We start from the raw sequence: 13,615 nt of genomic DNA, 5'->3' as shown, positions 1-13,615 counted from the left end.
TGTTAGCACCTTTATCTAATTCCCTTCTGATTTGAGATGCAAATGACAGCCGTTAGAGATACATCAGCACAAATACCCGGAACACTGAGAAAAACATGCTGCAAAGGAGTTTGAGAGAAAAACACATGAATAAATAGGAGAAATGAATCATCCATAGAAGCTTTGTGCTTAACGTTAATACAGTCAAATTTACTAAACCTCTTTAATTTATTGAAGCCATTCAATATTTGTTTTAAAACCAGCTGATTTCAGAACAATCGCACAACTGACTGCACAATTTGACGGTTTTGTCACTCACAGAGTGTGTGCACAAGTTGATCCCAGTTCCTGTAATAACATGCAGATTGTAAATGTACACAGGAATTGTGCCCTGTGACTTCATGTGCAAGAATATGAGCACACTGTTTGGTTGATCAACAGACTACTGCAAATTACCTTTGTAATAGTGCTTCATATATTCAACACAATCCTCCAAATCATCCTTATTTATATTGATAATCTATTAACAAACATCCATGCACAAAATAGGCAAAACCTTTTACATCACAGCCAGAGTTCAAGCTTGTCCCTGCATGCACACGCACTAAAAAGCTTAGAAACCTTCAGGATTCCTCACTAGGTAATGACTGCGCTAAGACAGCAATATATGCCGAGCGCAGCCATATTTCCAAAGTCTCCAATCAACATGAGCTGCATGTTTTTGAATAGTGTGAGAAAGCTGAATTAAAATGAAAGAGAAAAGACTCAATTTAAACTTGTGAAACATTAGCAGATTTAAACTTACAACCTCATCAATGTGAGGCAAAAAGAGTCCTAAGCAACTTACCACCATGCTGCAAAATCTTAATTATTTAACAAAATAAGATAAGAGTGATTATAAAAATTGACCTCAACAGCATAGCTCAGTTTTATATTAAACAACACCCCACAACATCCAACCAAAAGAAATAAACAGCCAGACATTTCACAAAAAAGCAATCAATACCAACTCTGAATAATGTAAAGAAGCGGAGCTTTATGGGCAAGTTGATTGAAAAACCACAAGACATATGACTTGGTGAAAGCAAGAGGAGGAATGAAGGCTTACACTGTGTTGCATTGTCCTCCAAACAACCCTCTGGCAGCAGCAGAGAAATGAAGAAGAAAGAGATTTAATTGGACAACGGAGAAATTGTGAGACTGAGAGAGAATAGCAGCAAAAGAATGTCTATTAGTTAGTGAAGCAAAACATTTAATGATCAATGATCCTGCTGATAGATTATATCCACCAGCCTCATCTGACTATGAGATTTAGTACCTCAAACTTTTTCATCCACATCAATTTATTTCTGTGTAATCAGTTTTAAAATCTGCTGCCACAGCTGATCAATGCAAAGATTAAGACCTGCATACAAACAGCAGTGTCATAATGGGAATGAGTGTAATTACAATAGTTTCATTCAATGCAATCAGCGTAGTTTAGCAAAACATAATGTACATAATCACTTATACGCTTACAGATATATCACATATGCATACATTTACACAAGGAAATTCAGACACAGAGTAAGAGTGTGTGATCTAGTAACTCACCTTTGTTTGAAGACTTTTTTCTTATCACTAATGATGTAAGATGCTTTCACCTTTTTATTAATCTTGTTCTATTGCACTTTTTTTGATGCAAACAGCAGATTATCAACTGGACATTTTATTTAAAAGGACAATGTATGACTTTATAGCTATATTTGCCAATTGAAGAGAGGATTACATAACAATGAATGGATTGGTCAAAGGACAAATTGGTTATGTTCAAATATGGTTAAAGAATATCCAACCCATAGGCTGACATGTTGCTACTTCACTATATCAATGCTAGCACCTTGAGACATCAAACAGCATACATTCTGTAGCAATAGGGAACATGAGAAACTTGTAGGCTACAGAGATCAGAGTTTTGAGGAGCGGGTTAACACTGAGTTAACACCTTGTCAAATTGAGGGACACTGTGTTGCTTTGTACTGCAGCTTCGCACAGACAGCCTACTCCTCATTGTGTTTCAGTTTCATGGGGAGGTGAAACACATCTTTTTATAGCCTCAAATATTATTTTAGGATTTGTCTTCATACTAAGGTTTGGTGGCAATCTGTTTCAGCCCTTTCACTTTTTTGCAACATGCAAACCGCCCAAGCGAGCCCTATCATCCAATATGAGAGAGAACAACTTTTACACATCAGGTCGCTGGTGGCCAGCAATAACCCACCACGACCTGCAAACAACGGAGAGTCTCTGTGTTTACCTGCTGGAGCTCTACCTGTGGAGCGCAGGAGCAAAAGACGGCGAGGATCCCGGGCTGGGGTCCTGGTCAGACTGAGGAAGCGTGAAAACAGGCCTCCTCTACCGAGTTTACTTCTGGCAAATGTCCAATCCCTGGATAATAAGCTGGATGAACTCCGTAGCAGGATGGCATTTCAACGGGACATTAAGACCTGTAATGTTTTAGTTTTCACGGAGACTTGGCTCGACCCCTCGATACCGGACGCCGCCATTGCTCCACACGGATTCTCCATTCATCGCCAGGACCGGACAATAAACTAATGGAAAAGCAAGGGAGGTGTGCTTCATGATTAACAACAAGTGGTGCTCAGATGTGGAGATAATTTCTTCTGACTGTTCTCCCAGCCTAGAGCACATCATGATCGGATGCCGGCCTTTTTATCTGACCGAGGGAGTTCATATCTGTTGCTCTAACAGCAGTGTATGTTCCGCCGCGCGCAGACAACAACACAGCGCTGGAGGAGCTGTATTGGATTATCGACAGGACAGAGACTTCTCGGCCAGAGGCCGCATTTATTGTGGCTGGGGATTTTAACGGAGCCAACATAAAGAAAGTCCTGCCGAAATACAACCAGCACGTCAGCTGCCCCAAGCACGGTGGAAATACACTGGACCATGTTTACACTCCTTTCAGGCATGGATATAAAGCCCTCCCCGCCCCACCTTCGGCAAGTCGGACCACATATCTCTTCTTCTGCTCCCCGTTTACCGGCAGAGACTGAAGAGGGGCCGACCTGTAACGAGGACAGTGCAGCGTTGGTCCGAGCTGTCTGACTCTACTCTCCGCCACTGCTTTGGCATCACGGAGTGGTGTGTGTTTGAGGAGGACGATATAAACATACACACTGACGCGGTCATTTGCTACATCGGCAAACGCATTGATGACGTTGTGCCGCGGATTACTGTACGGACGTTCCCAAATGAGAAGCCCTGGATAAACGGCGAGGTCCGAGCTAAACTTAAAGCACGGACCATCGCGCACAGCAGCGGTGATTTGGATAAGTACAGGAATTCCAGGTATGCACTCCGGAGAGCTATTAGCAGTGCGAAAAGACAATACAGGGACAAGGTGGAGTCTAACTACAAGGGCTCCAACGCCAGAAGCATGTGGTCTGGACTAAAAACAATAACAGACTACAAAAGGACAACGGGTGGTGCTGAGGAAGTGTCTGTATCTCTCCCAGATGAACTGAACACATTTTAAGCACGCTTTGAGAGGCCCCCTGCTGTGGAGGCACAGAAGGCCCAGGATCCCTGCTCACTGGTTTTAACCAGTGCAGATGTGTGTAGATCTCTGAAAAGGATCAACACACACAGGGCTCCTGGACCGGATGGCATCCCTGGCCATGCTCTCAAGGTGTGTGCAGTTCAGCTGGCAGATGTGTTCACATACATTTTCAATAGGTCACTGCTCCAGTCTGTAGTCCCCACATGTTTTAAAGAGTCCATCATTGTCCCTGTCCCCAAAAAGACAAAACCCATCTGCCTCAATGACTACCCACCAGTTGCACTCACCTCCATCATCATGAAGTGCTTTGAGCGGTTAGTCAAACCTTTTATCACCTCCTCCCTCCCTGACTCACTGGACCCCCTGAAGTTTGCCTACAGAGCAAACAGGTCCACGGATGATGCCATCTCCCTCACCCTCCACACTGCCCTCTCCCACCTGGACCGGAGGAACACTTATGTGAGAATGCTGTTCATTGACTACAGTTCAGCATTCAACACGATTGTGCCCTCCAAGCTCATCATTAAGCTAAGGGACCTTGGGCTCAACAGTGCACTCTGTGACTGGATCCTGAGCTTCCTGACGGGCAGAACCCAGGCAGTGCGGATGGAGAACATCACATCCTCCACCTTGACCCTCAACACCGGAGCCCCTCAGGGTTGTGTGCTCAGCCCTCTCCTCTACTCCCTGTTCACGCACGACTGCGTGGCCACACACAGCTCCAACACCATCATCAAGTTTGCTGACGACACAACCGTCATTGGCCTGATCACAGACGGCGAAGAGACGGCGTACAGAGAGGAGGTCAGAGCCCTGACATCTTGGTGCCAGGACAACAACCTCCACCTCAACGTCAGCAAAACAAAGGAGCTGATTGTGGACTACAGGAAGAGGCAGAGAGAGGCACATACACCCATCACCATCGACGGGACTCCTGTGGAGAGAGTCAGCAGCTTCAGGTTCCTCGGGGTAAACATCAGTGAGGACCTTACATGGACAAATCACACCAGGGTCATATCCAAGACGGCTCGACAGCGGCTCTTCTTCCTCCGCAGGCTGCGGAAGTTCAACATGGACTCCAGGATACTCTGTAACTTCTAAAGGTGCACCATCGAGAGTATCCTGACTGGCTGCATCACCGCCTGGTATGACAGTTGCACTGCCCTCAACCGTAAGACTCTACAGAGGGTGGTGAAAACTGCTCAGCACATCACCAGGACGGAGCTGCCATCCATGGAGGACCTCTACACCCAGCGATGTAGGAAGAAGGCCGGTAGGATATTAAAGGACCCCCATCACCCCAGCAACAATCTGTTCTGTCTGCTGCCGTCTGGCACATGGTACTACAGCATCCGGACCAAGACTACCAGACTCAGGGACGGTTTTATACCACAGGCTATAAGACTGCTGAACTCCTGAGCTCTGTGAATGTCTACTCACATCTGTTTATAGTACATATATATATATATATTATACACATCTGCCATACATATCTGTTTATAGTACACATATATAGTATACATATCTGCCATATACAGTACATCTGTTTATACGTAATATATGCATCTGCCCATACCTCCTCATTCAACAGTGTAAAGTATTTAAATTACCGTACAGTGTATTTAAATACTTTCAATGTATTCTACGTATGTAAATATATCACATCTTTACATCTACATTGTTGTTATTGTAAATATTCTTCTCTCTTTTTGCACTATTTTATTTATTTTATTTGCACCATGTATGTTGCGTTGTTGGAGGAGCCTGGGGTATAAGATTTTCATTGTCAACATATACGTTGTATATGCTGTGCATATGACCAATAAAACCTTTGAAACTTTGAACCTTTGAACCCTGCAAATTCTGGGATAACAAACATTCACATTTTTTTATCTGGAAGTACATTAGGTAATTTGAAGCATGTAAGTAAGTAATCACCCAGCATGTTATCTCTACAACCTCTGGAACTGGGGGTGTAAGAAAGGAAAATGATTTAAACTTGGTGGAAGAAGCATAAAACCTGGGTTCTACACACATCTCTTTGACTCTTCAAGGGCATTTTGACTTTTGTATTTAGACAATTCTCAACACAATTATGTACACCTCTGAAAATGGTTAACGCAAAGTGAGAAACGAACAGTGTTCAGCCTTAATTTTCCCGTACAATATAGACTAATTAAAAAAAACGTCATGAGTGATTCAGACCTGATTAGGCCTCAGAGAGAAAGCCCAACAGTAAGAGTTTTATTTTATGGAAGTATTAATTTACTCCAGGTTTACTCATATAAAATGATCTGACTAGATTATTTTCTGCTTTACAGATTACGGGACCTTGCACATTGCTAAATGGATATTTTTTAATACGCTTGGTTAATAGTGAATATTTTTTTATTTTTTTTATTTTACAGTTAAAAGGCATACTAAAATGGCCTATATTGTAAGTTATTTGTTTTATTTTATTTAACAATTTATCATTTTTTAAATACAGTTTCTGATAGCAATTTACGATTCTGTACGTACCAGTCTTTCCAGGCTTGTTCTGGCTGCTGTGGTTGGCCTCTCTTCAGGGGTGAAGGGTTTGAATCGTCCACTGAAAACATCTGAGATTCCACGTGTAGATCTGCCAACTCCTGATGGTTTTGGCTCACCACAAGCTTGGAAAACCTGAAATGAACATGGAAGGAACAGAGGGAGATCCAAGGCAAATGTGAAAGAGGATACAGAGTAGACTTGAGTTTAGCATGCAAATTATTATGAGGTAATCACACAGCTTTTGCAACATTTAAACAATATTTTTTCACTATTATAAGATGGAAGTTCATTGCGGTACCGATAAGTTAAAACGAGGTTATCAGCATGAGCTTTACACTGAACCAGGGTTAAGTTTATCTCTGCTAGACTGTACATCTATTCTGACCGCACATCAGTTCTAGGTTGCTTACACAACCAACATTTTTCCCTTTAAAGCTTCTGTCAATTTGGTCACAGTCTGGTCTGGGATTTGAAATAAAAAAACTTTGTAGAGCGAGCCTGGAACCAATGCTGTCTATCAGTGCCCAGTCTCCTTTCACAGGAAGTGTCATATTGGTGGCAAAAAAAGAAAAAAACACTCCCACGGAATCTTGTAATTTTTACTTGATTTCTAGGTCAAAATCGTTTTAGTCCACACCAATGAATCACATAAATACATTAAAAAATAGTTGATAATTGTATGTTAAATTTGACAATGTCATTCTGTTACTATGACAAATTTACGTTCTTGTGGTTAATAGAGGTCCACTCTGAGAATAGATATAGATTGTTTTCAAATGGCTTGGTCTCTACAGGCTCTGACGGCCCAAACAGCTCACCTCCAAAGCACTCAGCTCATTAGCATTCCTCTCTGGTCTGTATGTGATGGAGCACTCTAATGTGCTGCATTGCTGTCAGGACAAGAGGCTGTCTTTTCTTTAATATTTATCAATTCTTCACCATGATTACAATTCCACTATCTTGTACATCACGCAAGCAAACCGATTTTCAACAGGTCTGCGCAGCAGGAATGAAAGTACTGTACTTATGGTCAAAATACGACCGTGGGGGAAAGATTGTAATCTCAGAGCAATCTGTCAGCCAAGCACAACCGTGCAGGGATGGAGCATCAAGTGCATAGACAATGGGTAAAGTTGTAAATTGCAGCCCTTTTGATATGGAAAAGAATGTGACATTTAATTCACAATGACCTTTGTTACTCTGGCAGAAAGATAGGCCAGACTTTACCAAAGGGTCTGAATATCAAGTTGAACAAAAAAAAAGACCATTTGACGAGAAAGACAATTACTCTCATTTCTGTGATTATTAATCTGAATGAGCAGCTGGAAATTCAAAACTTCCAAAGATGGATCAGCAAAATAAAATCAAATTAGAATTAAGAGGTAATTTGTTGCTCTTCTCTCTTTTCAAAAATCTCCTAGACTCACCTTTATATTTGCAGCACAACCATTTTATGATAAGATACTTTAATGAACAATCTTTATTATCATTAAGTCTTATTATGTTCATAAAAAAATCACTGATGTTTTGTATTTACTCTTTCAAAATCTGAGCTTTTATAAATTAGTAGCATAAAACTTTGTATACTGTGTTACAGTCAATGAAAGGCATGCCCATATACTGTGTTAACATGTTACATACAGTATTTGACAATACGGTATTTCATTACACAACATTTATTTAAGTGAATCATTAATAAAACACGAAATTGACCAACATTACCAGTAGTTCTTGAATTGTCTTACTGTAGGTGCTGCCTAATTAATCAAATCAAAGTCTACAAGAACATTTGAAAATATGCCATCTGTGTGATCAGCATATGATAAATGTACATGTACTATAATACATTTTTCAGTGAAAATAAACTGAAATGTCAGTTTACAGCTTAAGAAATGTATAGTTTATTATGCACGCAGCGTTATCATTTGACAAGAATGTGATGAAGTTGTATGAAAGGAAACACTACCAGATGTTCAGTCTGTATAACTATGTTGTGCTCTATAATGTTTAAAAACAACTTGCATCATATCATTACGACCAGAGCTGATTGAGAAGACGGTACCTTGGCTGACACTTGCATGCTGTTCTCCTGCATGGTCATGATGGCATCAGAGATGTTGATGTCGATCGGCTCTATAACAGATTCAATGTGGAAGGGTCCCTTCAGTCTGTCTGCCACAAGTAACATGGCATCTGTCATAACAGAGGACACATGTCAGCTCAGAGAGAGATCAAACACTCACACACAGATATTTAACAAATTCTGTTTACGCACACGTCAATATGTTTACATCATGTCTGAGCAATTACAATACTCAGTGCAAACCCTCAGGGTTCTTTGCTTCATTATAAGTTTAGGACATTGCCCCAAAGACATTTTCCTCCTCCAAATGTGTTGATAGTCAACAATCACAAACACAAAAGGAACCTGCAAGACTTTTATCTAAACACTCTAACACGCACTAAGTAAGAGATCTCTCGAGCAACCGTGGTGTTTGTCAAAGGATGTGCGACATGAAGTATAAATTAAATTTAAATGTGCTAAGCTTACAAATAGCTTATTCATAAAAACAAATCATTGACTTGCAAACATGCTAATCACTGCAGTTTGACAGAGAGCCACAACACTTCTGATGTATTCATCAATTTGCATTTGTAATTCTAAATTGTGAAAGCATATCAATGAGATATAAATCCATGCCTATGTATCATTCTTGTACTCTAATTACTTTTTAATTACTTTACATCTCAGACACTCAGTGCTTGACTTAGTTCTTTGTGTCAAATGTGAATTCAATAAGACACCAAAAGCATGCAATTACTTTGCTTCACCAAAATGCATCACTCAGATCATCTGACGCATGTAATTTCCTCAGGTACATACAGAGTTGTATTGATTCCATGCTTTTTTGTCAAAACCCTGACTCCTCACTTTGCATCTAATCAATTCTTTGGAAAAAAATACAAACAAAACAATATTCTCTGGTTTTATAAAAATAGTCAAAACAAACAATTAAAAGTAATTACAGAGACCATAACCTCATTAGTCTTAATGAGTCTGGGCATGAATCAATACCTAAAAACAGATAACCCACCAAACTGCCACTTTACATTTTTCATTAAACTTTGTGATATTAACATCAATACAGAGGAATGGCTCTATTGATCGTGTTAGATGGGGAGGTATCAGCGGTGAACAGAATGTGTTTGATATTCACATTTAACTCTATCTCTCAAAAAAAGTAATTAAAAGTCCAGCAAGTCTTGTTTGAGGTTTAGTCAGTGGTTAAGTGGTGAGGGCAGAGAACTGCGGTATCAATAAGACTTCATCTCTGTGCACTGACATTTGCAGGGATGTGGATCAATAACTGAAAGTATAGTCACACCTACGGGAGCTGTTCCCTACAAAACGGCAGCAGAAACACAGTTCCTCGTCCACTTCAGCATTAGTACAATGGCATCATAGGTGATCGTAACTAAACGTTGATGCAGAGTGCTCATTGGACTCTGAGCAGCTCCATGGGCTGAGGGGGCCATGTCCGACCATCTAAGCAAAGGGTCAAACCATTGGCAAAGTGACCACATCCCATAAAAACTGCCAATAAATAAAACTGTGCAAAATCGCTTCTGTGGACATAAGACCAGTTATATTAAATACAAAAAAAATCTGATTTGCTTTCCTTTTTAAATGAATTATTTGTTTATTAATTTCATTAATTTGTGTCCTGTCCTTTTATTAGTTTTTTAAAAATGTATTCAGTGGGATGATTCATGTGAGATGAAACAAAACAAGCCAATGTAACAGGATCATCACTCCAGGGTAAATCATGCATTTTTTACACTGTAAAAGAAAAAGCAAAGGTTTGATTCTAGGGCACTGAAGCATTCTTTTGTGTGTTAAAGAGTGCGTATAGAGGGACTATTTATTAAATATTACATAAATAAGAAACACGTGCAATGGTCTGCTATACACACAGAAGGTCTGGGGTTCAATCCCCAATGGAGCCACAATGGGGGGGAAAAATGGTAAATTAAACAGATTAATGTTAATATGATAATCAGGAGAAAACCCTTGCTAACATCTAACTTAGCTGTGACTATATTGCTTTAACTGTTTTAATTTGGCTTGCCATTGTTGATGTTTCAGCATAGTTCACAAGTTAGTTTCAAAACATCATTAGTGAGCTGTGAAGATATATAGGACTTTTCATTTAAAGAAGACTTTTGTACTACTAAAAATAAATGACTGTTGGTAGGCGATGGAACATAAAGCCTTATCTTCAGTGTTAAAGCTGAACACTTCTTACTGCAGTCATTGATTAACAAGACTTTAGCTTTACTTAGGAACGTTTAACATTGTGTATCATAACCTGGTATTAAACCTTAAACTTGTTCAGTAAGAAAAGCTTAGGAGACTTGTTAAATTCACAAATGAGATCAATGGGATGAGTCGGGTATAGCTCTCACAATTACAGTGTAACAGACAGCACTGAGGAAAGCCAATACCTCTCGAGACTGCCCTGACCAGCCGCAGCAGAATGAGTTTGAGCTCCTGCCCTCCGGCCAGCATTTCAGAGTGGCTGTCATGAGACCTAAGGAACATAAAGTCTGCCTCCTCTCAGTGGCTATTGGGCAGGATATTAAGCTCACCCGCTTGACTGAGCCAAGTGATTTAGAGGACAGGTGAGGATAGAGGAGAGAGCACTAGCTTGTTTAAACAGAGGTGAATAAAAAGCATAACATTTAATATTCAACCGGTATTGCCAATTATAATTGAATTAAGTTGTAATAAAATCAGGAGCCCTGTCTCAGCCAAGCAGAGCAGTGCAACAATCCAATGCAACCAAACCTCATCAAAAAGGAGCTGGATTCAATGATTTAAACACAAATTGGTTGTATTTAAGTGCATGAGAAGTAAACACAAATCCATAAAGAGAATACTAGTAGAAAGTTCACCAAACATGTGGCTTAAATCTTGTGGATAGATACTTAGGACAAGATGATTCGATTCTGGTGGTCATTCGACTCTCAGATCAAATGATTCACATGTTAAAGACTGAACTATTGGCGAGGGGAAGAAAAATAATATAGCATTAAAATAGACTTGCATGATATTCTCACAGGATGAAAAATGTAATTTGTAGCATGATCAACAAAGATAAATACAAACCGGATATAAATATCAATAGAGAACAAAATGTACAATTGTATTTACTGATCTTGCGATATACTCCTTACATTAAAGTGCCTGTTTGATTACTTATGGTAAATTATCATTGTGTGCTATGATGTATTGTTAATACATGACTTGTTGCTGATCTAATGTATCTCTATGATTGCCATTGCAGTAATTGGCCAATCTAATTTTGTGAAAAAAGTGATATACTGATTAATAAAAGACAGATGTTTATCTTCTTTGAGGCGAAATATGTTCTTAATTTTATATTATACAAGGCAAGATATCTTTACTTTATTCCACAGGTATATAAACAAAACCCATATAATGCAAGAAAATACAAAGACTTTCATACAACCATCGAAAAACAACAACTGACATTTTAAGACTGAAACGACTATCCAAGAAACACCAGTTCAACATTTAAGGAAGATAATCTCGCAGACTGCTATACCATCTGAGAATGAAGGACAAAACATTTGGACAAACTTGTTTTTTCAAGTTTTTCTAATGCAAGCCCATGCTTTTAGGGGGTACTGAGCGAATAGAGCTGAACAGAGAGACCCCACTCCTCTGTCTGCTGGTGGCTCTACCTTTGAAGAGCACTCCTGTTTGTTTACTCCAAAGTCCCAAATTGGGTGTGATGCTTGGTTAGATTTCCATCAGAAGCTGGCTGGAGGTCACTGCGGGGGGCCAACCCGAGTCCTGTGAAGTCTTCAGCTGCCTATGTTTAGCAGAGTACGGCTCTAATACTACTGCAGAAAAAAAGCCTCAGTGGAACACAGTAGAGAGAGAGAGAGAGAGAGAGAGAGAGAGAGAGAGAGAGAGAGAGAGAGAGAGAGAGAGAGAGAGAGAGAGAGAGAGAGCAGAGGGGATATTGGTAGCTACTCTGTTATTCATTCTATAAAAGACTCAAAAACCTAAATGATATCTTCAGCTGAGTTCTGACAAGCTATTTTTCATATAGCTTAATGAATGTTTGATGGACTGGGAGCATGACTCAGCCATATGAATTGCTTTGAGAAATTGTTACTTCTAGATGGTTAAATAACTTTTACAATTTTGTCACATAAGGTAACATTTAAGAACTATGATGAGCTGTTGATGAACAGCATTTTATAAAACAATCCGATCTAACCATAAGTCATTAGGAGGTCAAAGAAAGGACGAACCATCTATACTGCCCCGCCTCATGTTTATATTTATGGAGAACATTTTAAGATTCCCTAATCTCTGTGATCAGATCAAATAAAATGCGACGAAAATTAAACATCATGTTTTTGCCTCTTTAAATGTAGGTTTACCATTACTTCCATGCAGACGATTTATGACCTTTTGACGGTTAATTCCAAAGGGAGATTAGTATCAGAATTTTCTATTTCAAAAAGGGTTTGATTCACAATTTGACTTTGGGTATGTCATTTTCCGGCTTGCAGAAAATATAAGAGGTGTTTGTTTTAAAATTCCCCTTTTAGCTTTTACTTGATTGAGATTGTACCCAAGGGAAACGCTGTTGCTCTCTCTCTCCACTGACTGTCACATTTATATTATCAACAAACATTTCAAAAGAGTTTTACAATTATCTGATTTACATAAAATGATTTTGGTACTTGATGCACTACAATTTAGAAAATGCTTTTGAATATGTTGCTGAATAAACTGCTGCTGTATATTGTGCAAATTGAGGAAGTAAAGCAAAGTGTTTATATTTTCACATTTTTGTAGGTCGCAGGTATTTCAAATCTTGAGCCAGATATACATGTTGATGGTCTTTTAAGAAGGACCACTATCAATTACTATTTCTTTTTGTTCATGGTTTTAATAACACATTTCTTGAACTATCTTTATTGGATATTGACTGACAGTATTGTGTAATTCAATAATTATTTTTTGGTACTAACAAATAAACAATCAAGTTGCACCACCATTCATCCATCTCTCCATTGACCGACACAGTGCGTTGTATTGGCATGGTGGTTTACTGCTGGCTGCATGGTGCCAGATTTCTTTCTCTTTTAGCTCCAGGCTGCACGCTTACTTATTTTCTAATGGAAAGCTCTCTTTTTTTTCCCCTCACCCAGAGGGATTTGGACACACACCAACAATTTACCTGCAACGTCTCTTGGGCGACACAAGAGTCATTCATGTGTGAATCTTTGATGGATCTAAAACGTTATGTGAAATGTTGAGGACGAACAAAGCCATTTTTTTCCTCACTTATTTTATGACAAATTACTCATTTTCACAGGAAGGTCTGCCATCAGATCCCAGCAGCTGAATTTATCCCTTTTACTTTTGGTTGCTCAGTCAATACAATGTTGATGCAGTGAGCGGTGCTGGAGTGTTCAATAAATACACCCACTCTA

At 39.4% G+C, this 13,615-nt stretch overlaps 1 protein-coding gene across 2 annotated transcripts in view; it reads right to left on the bottom strand.

Moving 5' to 3' along the window:
- Positions 1 to 13,615, bottom strand: part of LOC134863777 (glypican-6-like) — a 120,398-nt gene that overhangs the window by 24,981 nt on the left and 81,802 nt on the right. Inside the window, exons 5-7 of one of the 2 annotated variants that reach the window (XM_063882471.1) lie at positions 8,136 to 8,266; positions 6,062 to 6,205; positions 1,088 to 1,117 (exon numbers count right to left, since the gene is read on the bottom strand). In XM_063882471.1, coding sequence (XP_063738541.1) covers positions 1,088 to 1,117; positions 6,062 to 6,205; positions 8,136 to 8,266 — 305 coding nt within the window. The remainder of the gene's footprint in view (positions 1 to 1,087; positions 1,118 to 6,061; positions 6,206 to 8,135; positions 8,267 to 13,615) is intronic. The other variant, XM_063882472.1, reaches the window with a different exon arrangement.

This window comes from Eleginops maclovinus, chromosome 4 (genome assembly GCF_036324505.1).
Source record: "Eleginops maclovinus isolate JMC-PN-2008 ecotype Puerto Natales chromosome 4, JC_Emac_rtc_rv5, whole genome shotgun sequence".
In the NCBI taxonomy this organism is placed as follows: Eukaryota; Metazoa; Chordata; class Actinopteri; order Perciformes; family Eleginopidae; genus Eleginops; species Eleginops maclovinus.
This window is presented reverse-complemented; position numbering and strand designations above follow the sequence as displayed.